We start from the raw sequence: 13,178 nt of genomic DNA, 5'->3' as shown, positions 1-13,178 counted from the left end.
TGTGGAACTTTTCCAGGATTTTCTACAGTAACTTCAATTTCAGGTGTTGTTATTGCTCAAACACATTTATACCTCTAAAAACACACATTCTGACTCTAAGCACGGTTGCCTGTTCCCCATAGACCTGACCTGTAACTTGGCCTGTTGGTGTCACCTGTTTGTTTCCGTGGAGATGGATCTGTTCAATGCCATACTGAGGAACTCTCCAGGCAAAGCAATAGCATATCCATGGAGACAAGCAGGTAGCAGACCCTCCATTAGAAAAGTTACATAGTCCACCTTTAAAAACGCCAAGGAGCATTTGCTGGATTACCACCTGATGACATCACAGGGTGGAGTGAAATGGAATAAACAAATGGTGTTTTGTTGTGCACAATTGTTTTTGGCAAGGAAACAACATTATAACATGGCAAAAAGCTTAAAGAGGGGGTATTTTACTTCTATGGAGTATTATCTGCTGACACATATTTATAAAATGCTATATTCATCAAAATATACATATTAACATTTTGTAAAAGTTTTATTTTCATTTTTGATGCTCTGAGTCTCTTCTCCCTTTCTCTCTGCGCTAAATCCCTTCCCCTTCAGAGCTCTATCACAACACATCATCGTGCATCCCACTAATGAAACTACTGCACATCACATCAGGTTTGTGAAGTCGCCGTGTACAGTTCATGTTTTTGTATATTTATGGAGAATTGTTGTGTGGGAGCATTGGGTGAATGGGCGGGGCCTTGTACAGAATCTTACAGCTCTTAAAGTAGGGCCCAGGAGTGATTGCTAGATTACTCAAACATGCAGGATGATATCTGAAACCTCTTCAGGCATGTTTTGATGAGGGAACAATATTATAACACAGTAGAAAGCTCCAAAAAATACCCCCTCTTTAAAAACAAAAGGAGTCAGCACCTGCAGGAAATACTCTTGCACACTTTTGTTTTCATGTTTTTATTATGAATATGTGAGAATAAGATATGTGTTCTGTACATGAGGCATATAAAAGTATCCGATGGCACCGTCGTAGCAGTATTTACAGGTTAAGGCTGAAGAGGTTTCAATTCAACGGTTCATTCCATGGACGTGTAATAAGATGTTATTAAAGATCCATGGTTCACTCACACTTAAGACCTCTGTAAGGAAACCAGGCTCTGCCACAGGAAAAACACTCACAACATTTGAGTTTATTTGCACATTGTGAGGTAGTAGGCTAGTAGAAGTAGTAGTAGTAGTAGTTCAGACTGCAAAACTCACATGCAGAGGTGGGTAGTTACATTTACTTCAGTAACCTTTTAAACCTTTTGAAATTGTACTTTTCAGAGTACTTTTGTAGCTGCATACTTTTACTCCTACTTGAGTAATATTACTACAATACTTTTATATGAAATGATTTGAACATTTGTGTTTCTTGCAGCACTCCTTCAGATATGATTTAGTTTGAAAATATCAGATTTTGTACAGTATTAATGATGTGTCGTTCCAATTACTTTAAATTATAAATCAGCTCTTATGTGCAGTAATTTCTTGGACCACTACTTTGTACGTGTATTTGAGTACCGTATTATTATTTTGAAGTGACGTTACTATTACTTGACTACAGTTTTTGGCAACTCTACCCATCTGTGGTCACGTGTATAATTTTTTAATTCCTCACTTTTACGCACAGTCTTCTCACTGTGCGTAAATCCATAACGTCACAGATGATGATACAATATAATGTTATCTTGAGGAAATGTAGTACTGAATCACTCCTTTACTGTTTTTTGGCTGTTTGGAGTTTTTAAATATTTCATCAAAATGCTTGCCTTCTTTTTGAATATAAATATTTTTTACTTTTACCCTAAACGTGTATCTGGCTGTGCGCCTTCTCCAAACGCACCACGTGTCGTCCTTTTCGTTCATTCAAGGCAGAGACTGGCTTCCCAAACTCTGAAACAAACATCTTATTGCAGTAAAATAAGTTATGTAAACACAGCCCCGTACATGGCTTAAGAATCAGCTTAAATAGAGAAACGTAGGTCCAAGCGCCACGTGGAGGGGAATAGCCCTTTAACGTCACCCAGAACCCTGAGGCGTGCACGAGCAGGGCACGTTTCCCGCTCGACAAAAATAAAACAAAATAAATGGTACTTTTGTGTCAGAGTGCATCATACACGGAGGTTGGGGCCAAAAACAACATTGCTCGACTTCTCAAGCGATTTAAGTGACAAAGTACAGCTAGAAAAATATGAAAAAAATAATAATAAATGGAAAAATATAGGTATTTTCAAATAAAAATGTACAATCAAAATTAGAAAATGTGTTGCCAATAATTTTTACACCCACAACTAGGTTTATTTACTTGAACAAGCTCTGGATGGGTTTTGGCACGGTTTGGGTCGCTCGCGTCGCATTGCACGCACGACATATTTTTAAGTTTAATTACTTCAGTTTCATCTGGGTTCAGTTGGTCTGGGAAATCTAAAAACATGAGTCTTTAACATAAATTGCTCTGGAAAAGCGGGCTCGGGTGTGTCTCGTTCCGCTCCGGGCCTTTAGCGGCAAAACCCAGAGCTCCAGGCCGTAAATGAGGGCGCCATTCGGGGCTTCCATCCACAGTGTCTCCAGAGAGTCCCAGAGAAAGTGAATAATGTTTCCAAATACATAATAAAACAGTAACACGTGTACGTCTTTGGCTTTAGCATAGTTGAACTTTGCGCACGACTCTTACGCACGGCTTTTACGCATGTCTCCTGAACTTTCTGCTGATCCAGATTTAAACACACCGCGGCCCGTCTGTCTGTCCACGTTTAGCCTCACGTGGAACAATCTTATTCCATTATTATGCAATTTTGGTGCAGTACATTTAAGCACTACGTTACCTTTCTTATAACACGGCTTGGAGTAGCCTCCTCATCGCTGACTTAGCGGTCTATTCCCTGGGCCTAATCGTCATGTATTTGCTGTTACTGCGCGTTATGGAGAGGTTCGGTTGTGATTCTGAATATGGATCAAGAGGAAGAACAAAGAGACGCAGTTTCATCAGAGGCACGTAACTCACGCTGGAGTCTGACTGGAGCATAAACAGTTTGTGGGACTGAGAGGGCGCAAGCCCCGGGCTGCAGGAGCGGAGGAGAGCGATGTGATCCAGGCGGTGGTACAGAGCGCAGAGCTGAATCACTGTTTTATTCTCTTCTCTTTGCAAATATCTGCCCTGGCCTAGATAAGACTGCGGCTGCATTTAGCCGTGAAACCATCTCCAAACCCCCTCTTTCTATTTATTCGCCTTGTGACCTCCAGCCCGGGCTCCTGGGGCCCCCTCAGTCCCCGGCCCGCCTCTTGGCCCGCGTCCACCACTCCGTCACCAGTCCGTCTCAGCTCCGCAGTGGTCCGTCTCAGCTCCGTGTCACTCACTGTCGGAGCGGTCCTTGCTGGTGGAGTGGTTGTACAGGCCCTGCGCCATCAGGTGCAGCGCTAGAGAGTTGTTGTTGTTTCCGGACGCCTTCTTGATCTTGGCGCGTTTGTTCTGGAACCAGATCTTAATTTGGGACTCGTTCAGGCCCAGCTCCTGCGCGAGGCTCTGGCGCCGCTGCTCCGTCAGGTACCGGTTCGTCTGGAACTCGGTCTTGAGTCTCTGCAGCTGCTCCGCGCTGAAGGCCGTGCGCGGCCGCTTGTCGTCTTTAGCGGGCTCCGCAGACTTCTTTTGTTTACGGGACCTGGGGCCTGTGGAGACAAACAGCAGAAAAGTTATTGAATTTGAACTTACGATGTTTATGCCAAACAAAAATGTAGTTTTCGTAGTTTTGAGCCGATTGAAAAAACTAAAGAAAAAACACAGTTGTTGTTTGTAATTAAAGTAGCTTAAATTAACCATGGGCAGATATTTAGGCATGTCCTCCCAAAAATAACTAAAAAGGCTTGAACTAAGTAGAATTAAGGTGGTAAAGAAGCATATGCGTAAAGATGCCATTCTTTGGACAGATTACTAAACATCTGGGGAACAGCGCGTTGTCCGGGTCATAATTCATGACATTTGAGGGTAACACTACTGTTAACATTTAGGGTCAAAGTGGCAGGACTACGTAACTACACTGTTTTATTGCACCATCGCATTGCACGAAGGGATATTTTGTGAAGTTTATTTTTGTTCGTTGAGTAGAGTAAGATGTCACTGTGAGCCCTCAGCCCACTTGACTCGGCGCGTCATAAGTTTCCCTGTTGAATTAAATATGAGGTTATTATGGGAAGCGGCGGCTCCGGTGGGTCACGGCGGTGCTTGGCGCTTGGAGACGGGGAGGGGGCGCGGGGTTTGGGGGTGGAGTATGATGGACACCTCTTTCCATCTCTGATCCCATCCTCTCTCCTCAAAGAACCCGCGCTCAAAGCAACAAAAGTGTTCTACCCAAACAAAAGCCGCGAACCGGAGGGAAAGCGAAACGTTCAGACTAATTTGCTGAGTAACCAGAGTGATCTGATGGAGTTTGGTCCCGCAATCCAATTTAATATTTAAGTCCCCACTTTTTTGATGCTTCATTCTGCCCAGCTATAGCAAAAATCTGCTCAGAACTACTTCTAAAATGAAATAAATAATAAGACAATATTCAGATTGCAGGTGATTTTTATTGCTGCACGAGATTTAAATTCGTTTTGAAGTGGCACTGTTTCCAAAGTCGAGTTTAAGTTGTAGATACGTTTTGCGTTGATGTCTAATAACCATAAATATTAACCCTTTATTATCATTAATATTCATTAATTAAAGAATTACACATTTGTGCAAAAATAGTTAATGTGTTTCTTTTGAGCAGTCGCCAAACTGAAAGGCCTGCGCCCTTTGTGCCAAACGTAGCTTCTCCTCTGGGCCAAGAAACTTTCTCCACTTCGTAAAAACTGCGACAAAATGTGCACTAGAGACAAAATATTTAATTAATTTTGAAAACTTTCTACTAAACTCTATATTTACAACTTTACTGTCGTCAGGACTCAAAAGTAAAGAGGATCAGAACAATTACGCACCGCGACTGACGCACAAAGGGCTCTGGATCACCAAACTGACCAATCAAATCAAACTAAAACGCCAACCCACTTCTGCAACTTTTAAGACACTTTTGAAAACAGAATAGAATGATAAATATGAAACGTTCTGGTTTCAATTTAACCGAAAAATCCTCATATTCATCCGAAGTGGAGCCTTCACTCTCTGCCCAACCCCAGATTTTGGGATGGAGCCATTGTCAAAAATATGCAAATGAAATATTAACAAAGAGGATCCGGGAACAATGGCGTTAAACTTGGTTTGACACAAAAAATATCGATTTTCGACACTTTTATTCGTTTTTATCATGTCTGTGAACTTTAATCAACACCTCAGCGAAATTTCTGACCTATATGACGTTTTTTTTTTTTCTCGCGTTTTACCCAAATTTCTGACCTAAACACTGGCCCAATAATCATTCAAAAGTAGTTACCATTACGCACGACTTCTACGCGTAAACTGCACAAGATTTCGTTCAGTAAATACACACAGCGCGTTTGGATGAGGTGCGGAGCAGGAACAAGTTTGATATCCAGTTTTTCTTTTGTTGAATGTTATGAATGAAACGAAGGTGGGGGTGCGTCAGCTCCTATGCCAGGCAGCGTCCTCTCTAAGCGCGTTATGTCCCATTGTAGCCATGAAAAATCCACCGAACCATCTGCACTTATTAAAAAGTATAATGTATTTTAGTCTAGAGTGATACAGCCTGGTAATTTGTACAGTTTTTGTTCTCGTGTATAGAAAAAGTGAGTCAGATTTCAGAAGGCCACTCACTTCAACACATTTACGCATAAATATTTTAGAATGTTGTTTTGCTATTAAGTTACCCAAAAGTGCAGTGTAATGATAGTGATGGCCTTTATAAATCATACCAATGTATCAAAGTTTGGAATGCAATGTGCAAACTGCGGCTCCCTTTGCACAATAGTCTTAAATAGCGCGTAATTGTATTCATGGTGATACATATTGATAAGTCGAGTAAATATGAGCACTACACGGAATGTTCACTTTTCTGCGCATTTTATTTTATTTTTTATTTTTATCTTAATAGCGACTTTTACAAACATTATTAGTGAGATTGTTTAATTTATACTGTGGATGCTACGTTTGCAAACCTAAACAAGGAGTGTTAGAATAATTTGGTCGTTAAGTCTTGTATTTGCAGCGTCGTTTTTACGTAGTAGCGATTACGCACAAATATCCTCTAGTATTGGATAAAACTAGCCAGTGTATAATTACAATAAAGTTATTCAAACGTATTAAAAACTCCTCCTCCTCCTCCTCATGTTTTGGTAAGCTTGTTTTTAATGCCATTAAGTTTGTACGGAGTTACTCTTCCTATTCTTTAGCTCGTTTGTTCAAGTTTAGACCAGACTTTTCTTGTGTATTGACGCACCTGCAGAGGGCCGGTCCGAGTAGCGCGTGCAATAGACCCACGCGGGCCACAGCATCGGTTTCGCCGCGGGCCCTGCGCTCGCGTCCGCTTCGCTTTTGCTCGTCTCATCTCCAGAGTCTTTGCCCTCCGCCCCACGGCCCTTCTCCTTCGTCACCTCCTGCTTCTCCCCGGGGCCTGACACGTCCAGCCCCGCCACACCGCGCTCAGACCCCGGCCTCTTATCTTTCCTCCGCCCGAAGTCCGCGCGGAGGATGTTGTCGATGTAGAAGTTGGTGACGCGATGGTTGCACTGCGGAGGCTCGTGCGCCGCGACCAGTCCTCGGTTCGACTCGGCGCTAGAGTCCCGTGCGCTCTGGCCTTTGTGTTCCATAATGGAGAGGTCTTCGGGTCTAATCCTGGTTCCAGTTTTGGATATTCCTGTCCCCGGTCTCCACAGCGGACCCCCCAAAAATATGTCAAAAAATCCACCCAGTTGATTCCGTGTAACAAAGGCAGGGATTTTAATATTTTATGAGGTATTTATAATTTTAAAATATGTACGCATCGAATTTACGTCAGATCCTTTCCATTGCGCATCCACGGCCCTTTTGGTCTAACTAACCTAAAGAAATAAAACACATTTATAACATTTACAAACAGAAAGGAGTAAAAAGTCCGGTGTGTTTTGGATCCCGGAGCCGTGGCCACTGAAGCGTCTCCCAAAGGCGCTGCTCAAATACTTTTACTACGGCTTTTGTTTCTCATTTCTCATTGGCTGAAGGCGCGGCCGTGACGTTTACTCTCGTTTTTTTAAGACACGTGCCGATAGCCAATGGGGACCGGGGGCCAAGGTCACGTGAAGAGCGGAAGATATCTCTGGTGGTGAATGAAACTCCAATGTTTTGATTCACTGCGCGTCCGTGCCTTTTACGCAGGACCCGGATACTCACGTCAGCGCCCAAAGTCAAACTCACTGGAGATATGCTGTGGTTATAAGAGTACACACATTATTTATCCTGTAACACCAGGTTGAAATTGATCGATTCGAAGTAACAATTCGATCAAGGGATGTGCAACCATAACGGGGATTTTGAATATGTGAAAATGAATCTAAAATGAATTAAATATTATTCACAGGATAAAGCAGCACCTCCAAAGTTGGGCGGAGGAAACAGGTCAGTGTGGATAGATAGCCTAATTTACTACACTCAGACTGTGTGCTGTCTAATGTCTGAGTCTAACTGAATTAAAACAAATTTCTTCCAAATTGGTGGCCTATCTTTGCCTCGGCCTTCAAATCTGGCATCAGTCCAAACTGGTCCGATTAGACATGGAATCAAACGAATATTTAAAATACATTATGGACGTAACTGTGTCTTGTAACTTCGTGGTGCTTATGTAACTCACACTTTAGTTCACGTCCGACATCATTACGCAAACTGTTTTACGCACGACTTTTTGACACTTGTCTAGGCATAATAACAATACTACAGTTAGTTCTTGCATTTTAGTTTAAGGTTTAAGTTTAAGGCACAAACAGACGTGGAGTTGTGTTTTGTTTCATTCACACATGTTTAACACACAAACCCTGCATATTTAGACTGAGCTCTTCTCTCAAACTGAAAACACTTTGTTCCACCTTGTGATGTCATCATGTGGTGATACAGGAAGTGCTCCACTGTGTTTTTAAACTCCATATACACCTTCACTAGAATCATTTGGATTATTTCAGCCCTGGAATTGCCAATCTCTACTGAACTAAAAGTAAAAGGAGCTGTTAACTCACAAGGTGCAACAGAGCATTTTGAGCTTTGGAGATGTAGACAGACTAATAATAATTTTTAAAAAAAATACTCGAACATGTGTGAATGAAACAAAACACAACTCCAGGTCTGTTTTTTATAACATTGTAACATGACTTAAAGTTCACAGGACTCAGTTTTGTGTAATATAGGACGTTAAAAGGTATTTTCAGCAATAAAACACACATAGTATAAATGAATAAAAGCATGATAAAAACTGTGCAATAATATCTCCATGGAGACAAACGGGTGGGGTACTCTCCTCTAGAAAAGTTACACAGATTCAGTTTTGCTCTGAATCTGTCTTGTTTTAATACATTTGAAGAGTTTGAAGCATCACTTTCATTTGCCTTTCACGGTACCGTTAAACTCCTCGTGTCTCGCACGCTGATGGTCTTAACATTGTTTTTGTCACGTCTTTATTGTCCAGGACGCACCAGTGGTTTCCTGCGCCGCGGTCTCCAGGGCTCCGAGGCTCGGACGCCGCCTGTCCTCTGCCCCGCGGAGGACACTTGAGGGCGGCGGCAGATGGAAGATGAGCCCGGGGACAAAGCGGAGGTCAGCGCGCTTCGGCCTCTCCAAACGGACCACAAAAGCGCAGAGGAAACGCGAGGGGAGAGGTCACGGCACTTCCGGGTTTGGAGAAGGTTATTCAAACACGGAACAAAACACAATCTGTGGACACTTTGTTTCTGTCAAGCGCTGAGGTAAAATGTTCCAAAGAAGACAGGCCCCGTCATCTCAGTCCACACGAACCCGCGCGTCCTGAGCACTTTACTTCAAAATAAACGTTACTCTAAGTAGGGTAATATCTATTTGATGAAGATGCTTTATCAAATATGGCAGTAGTTAGCAAAGGTTTGTCTACAGGGTTAACGGTTGGATCCCTGCTCTTTTGAGCAAGACACTGGGCCCACCTTGTCTCCATTGTCTCCAAAGGAAAGAGTATATTTATATATATTTAGAAGACCCACATTCACACACATTGTTCAGTATGAAGTAGTGCCTGAGTGCTGGTGCTGATGAGAGGGACCCAGGGCGCTGATTGCCAGCCTCAGCCTCTGCCCCCAGGGCAGATGTGGCTGTAGAGTTTACAGTATGAAGTGAATGAATTATGACTATACGGCACTTTGAGAGGCTTTTTTGAACCTGTAAGGCACACAGATGCCCTCTCATCCTCCTGTATCCCTGTGTGTCAGATACCCTCCCACCCTCCTATATCCCTGTAGGGTTAGACTGAGATGGGGGATAGTTAATCTGCAGATGTTGTGGTGTGTCAGATGCCCTCCCAGATGTTGTGGTGTGGTTGGATAAATACAGAGAAATACAAGAATGTAGCTTGTCACTGTTAGATATTATCAAGAAAACATTTGACTTTTGTAGATGTCAGAGTGATATCGAATCCTGTCTGTGCTCCATGTGGGAGGGTCACAGCATCGTGGAAACATTTGACTTCAGTCTCACCTTAAACAGTGCTGCTTTTACACATGGATCAGGCTTCTTCAGTGCAGGTGCAGATTCTGTTATTGACCTTTAGAATGACACAGACACATAAGTGGTATTTACTGAAGGCTGCAGATAAAGGTTAGTGTTTCCAAGGTGACTCATCTGTGTCATGTATTTGTAGGAAATAAGTGAAAATCACATGTGCTGCACTAAAGGAGGGATTTCTACTTTAGAAATGGACTTAAAGGTCCTATATTACACAAAATGGCCTATTGTCTCCATTGTAGCCATGTTAAAATGTTGTTACCTCATCAAAAACATACTTGGAGTTGTGTTTTGTTTTGTTCACACATGTTTGTGTAACACTTTATTATTAGTCTGTTTTAGTAAAGTTCATCTGACCACTACACTTCAGGCCACAGAAGCAGATCAGCAAGGTAGATCATTAGCTGTAGTTTTACCAGCCTGTCACTAATACTGTTACAAGCCCATACCAAACTAAAAAGACACTCACCTTTTTTACACATGAAGAAGCTGGTGTAGCACTGGTGAATCAGAGCTGAACTCAAACTCCCCTGACATGAGGCAAAGACCTGGCCAAACACATGTGCTCCAAGAAGATCAATATGGTACTGTACCGTTCAAATGAGGCCAAATGAGGCCAAATGAGGCCTGCCTAGATGTCTTGGGTAATATATGAAAATGTACAATTTTATGGAAAAAGGGGAAAAAAGTACAGTAATCCTTTAGAGTGTACATATGTCGCCTGGTTTAGACCTGGTGTAGACTTAGTTTAGACTCATTGTAGACCTGGTTTAGTCCTGGTTTAGACCTGGGTCAGTACTGGTTTTTGCCTGGTTTAGATCTGGTTTAGACCTGGTTTAGACCTGGTGTAGACCTAGTTTAGATCTGGTTTGGTCATATGATAATGAATAGCTGAGTGATTAGGCATTATATAACCTTTTACGGATTGTGTTTGCTCAGAACAAAGCTTAAAATATAAAACAATGTGACCAGTTTGACAGTTCTCAAATGCACCGTGAGGACCTGAGCTGCATTCAAAAACCACAGGAAAAACCAGAGGCACTAGCTGGACTTCAGATGGAGTTTGCTTGTGTGATTCTGTTTTTGGTGCTGGGTACGTGCGGTGCCACCCCACAAGGTAACACCACCACTAGAACCCCATGATTATGTGTACGGCGATGCCAGCGCCCATTGGGCATGTATTGTCACAATTTATACTTTTCCTTCAGTTGTGTTCTTTTATATAGTTTTGACTGTAGTGGATACAGAATACTGGTCAGTGCCTTGTCTCAGGTCGGCAAGGCACGTCTGCAAAATGTGTTGTCACGATACTAAAATGACAAACTTGATTTTGGAACGAAGGAACAGACTTGATGCCGATTCAAATTCCACGATGATGATAATAAAAAACACTCTTTCTTTAGACAATAGAATGTGATTTTCCACATTAAATTGTAGTGCTTTTTTTCTATTCCCATGTGTCCTTATAACTGTGTAATCCCTCAGTGTCCAGTAGGTTCATAGTGGTCCATGTGTGTACACTAGTCTATGTGTCTTATACTTGTGAAAGATACAGCTCAACAGCATTCTAAAGCTGTTCAGGAAAGGGTCATTTCTGTCCTTACAATGGGACATTTTTAGTATCAATACCTGCTCAAATGAGTATCTAGTTTTGACACTAGTTTTAGTATTGATTAGTATCTGACTTTGAATGCTTTTGACAGCCCTAGTGTAAATAAAAGGATTTCTGATTCCAAAGTAATTGAAAAAAGTCAGAATAATGCATAATATGACTTTTATATAAGACATGAAAATTGAAAACGTGTTGAAACTTGTTGGTTTTTTCCAGATCTGAGGGGTAAAATGTTCACGTTCCCTGAGGACTATGACTCAGGTTTTGTGAGAGTGGATTTGGACCAGAAAGAGCTGAGGTCATTCACTGTCTGCATGAGGTCAGAGGTCAAGTATGGCAGCAGAGTAGCAGAGTGGTTAGCACTCACCCTGTGCCTGTACGATGACTGGTTCTAACTCATTTTACACTGTTTTCTGATCTCTGTTCTGATGTAGTTTCCTCATCACAAACAGACCTGGAATTGTGTTTTGTTTCATTCACACATAACATAGCATATTTAGGCTGAGTTCTTCTCTCAAACTGAAAACACTCTGTTCCACCTTGTGATGTCATGTGGTGATACAGGAAGTGCTCCACTGTGTTTTTAAGCTCCACACACCTTCACTAGAATCATTTGGATCATTTCAGACCTAGAATTTCCAATCTCTACTGAACAAAATATAAAACTAGCTTGGTTACCTTAAAACTATCTCATCATGACATCACAAGGTGGAACAGAGCATTTTTAGCTTTGGAGATGAAGACAGACTAATGATAAAGTGTAACTCAAACATGTGTGAATGAAACAAAACACAACTCCCAGTCTGTTTTTGAGGCGGTAACAGCATTAGAACATGACTGAAAGCTCACAAGAGTCAATTTTGCGTAATATGGCACCTTTAAGTGTTTATTTTGTTGGCAGGGTTTTCACAGACCTCGTGAGAGTGCACAACCTCTTCCAGCTGACCACAAACTCCTCCTACAACCCTGACCTTAACTTTGTCATCTACAATGATCCCAACAGGGATTATGATTATAACAACTATTTAGTGAAGTATAATGGCTCCAGCATATATTTTTACATGAAGGACTATAAGATAAATACGTGGCAGTCTCTGTGCGTGTCCTGGGCGGCGGTCACCGGAGTGGTCAGGGTCTGGATTGACGGGAAACATTCCAGCACGAAGTTCATCAGTCAGTCCATCATGGAGGGTCCAATGGCCATTATCATCGGAAAGGTACAAGCAGGAGTCCTGGTTTAATCTTGGTTTAGTCCTGGTTTAGTCCTGCTTTAGTTCTAGTTTAGTTCTGATTTAATCCCGGTTCAGTCTTGATTTAGTCCTGGTTTAGTCCTGGTTTAGACCTGGTTTAGTCCTGGTTTAGACCTGGTTTAATCCTGGTTTAACCTGGTTTAGTCCTGTTTAGTCCTGGTTTAGACCTGGTTTAATCCTGGTTTAACCTGGTTTAGTCCTGTTTAGTCCTGGTTTAGACCTGGTTTAGTCTTGGTTTAGTCCTGATTTAGTCCTGGTTTAGTCCTGCTTCAGTCCTAGTTTAGTTTTGATTTAATCCAGATTCAGTCTTGGTTTAGTCCCAGTTTAGTCCTGGTTTAGCCTGGTTAAGTCCTAGTTTAGTTCTGGTTTAGTCCTGGTTTAGTCCTGGTTTAGTCCTGGTTTAGTCCTGTTTTAATCGTAGTTTAGCCTGTTTTAGTCCTGGTTTAGTCCTAGTTTAGTCCTCATTTAGTTCTAGTTTAGTCCTGATTTAGTCCTGGTTTAGTCCTGGTTTAGTCCTGGTTTAGTCCTAGTTTAGTCCTCATTTAGTTCTAGTTTAGTCCTGATTTAGTCCTGGTTTAGTCCTGGTTTAGTCCTGGTTTAGTCCTGGTTTAGTCCTTATTTAGTCCTTGTTTAGTCCCGG

At 42.0% G+C, this 13,178-nt stretch overlaps 1 protein-coding gene and 1 long non-coding RNA gene across 2 annotated transcripts; one reads left to right on the top strand and one right to left on the bottom strand.

The window, feature by feature from the left end:
• Nucleotides 1-3,382: 3,382 nt before the first annotated feature.
• On the bottom strand, nt 3,383-6,774 carry LOC117384847 (homeobox protein engrailed-1-B-like). Its single transcript, XM_033981998.1, has 2 exons — nt 6,405-6,774; nt 3,383-3,699 (listed from the first exon to the last, which is right to left on the bottom strand). Exons 1-2 carry the CDS (start codon nt 6,772-6,774, stop codon nt 3,383-3,385), a joined length of 687 nt encoding a protein of 228 aa, XP_033837889.1.
• A 3,953-nt stretch (nt 6,775-10,727) lies between these two features.
• On the top strand, nt 10,728-12,260 carry LOC129457012 (uncharacterized). The gene is made up of 3 exons (XR_008649050.1): nt 10,728-10,793; nt 11,505-11,607; nt 12,190-12,260. It is a non-coding gene; the product is annotated as an uncharacterized LOC129457012 (long non-coding RNA).
• Nucleotides 12,261-13,178: the final 918 nt, after the last annotated feature.

The sequence above is a fragment of the Periophthalmus magnuspinnatus genome, chromosome 17 (genome assembly GCF_009829125.3).
Source record: "Periophthalmus magnuspinnatus isolate fPerMag1 chromosome 17, fPerMag1.2.pri, whole genome shotgun sequence".
In the NCBI taxonomy this organism is placed as follows: Eukaryota; Metazoa; Chordata; class Actinopteri; order Gobiiformes; family Gobiidae; genus Periophthalmus; species Periophthalmus magnuspinnatus.
The sequence above is the reverse complement of the archived record's forward strand: the minus strand, read 5'-3'. Positions and strand labels throughout refer to the sequence as shown.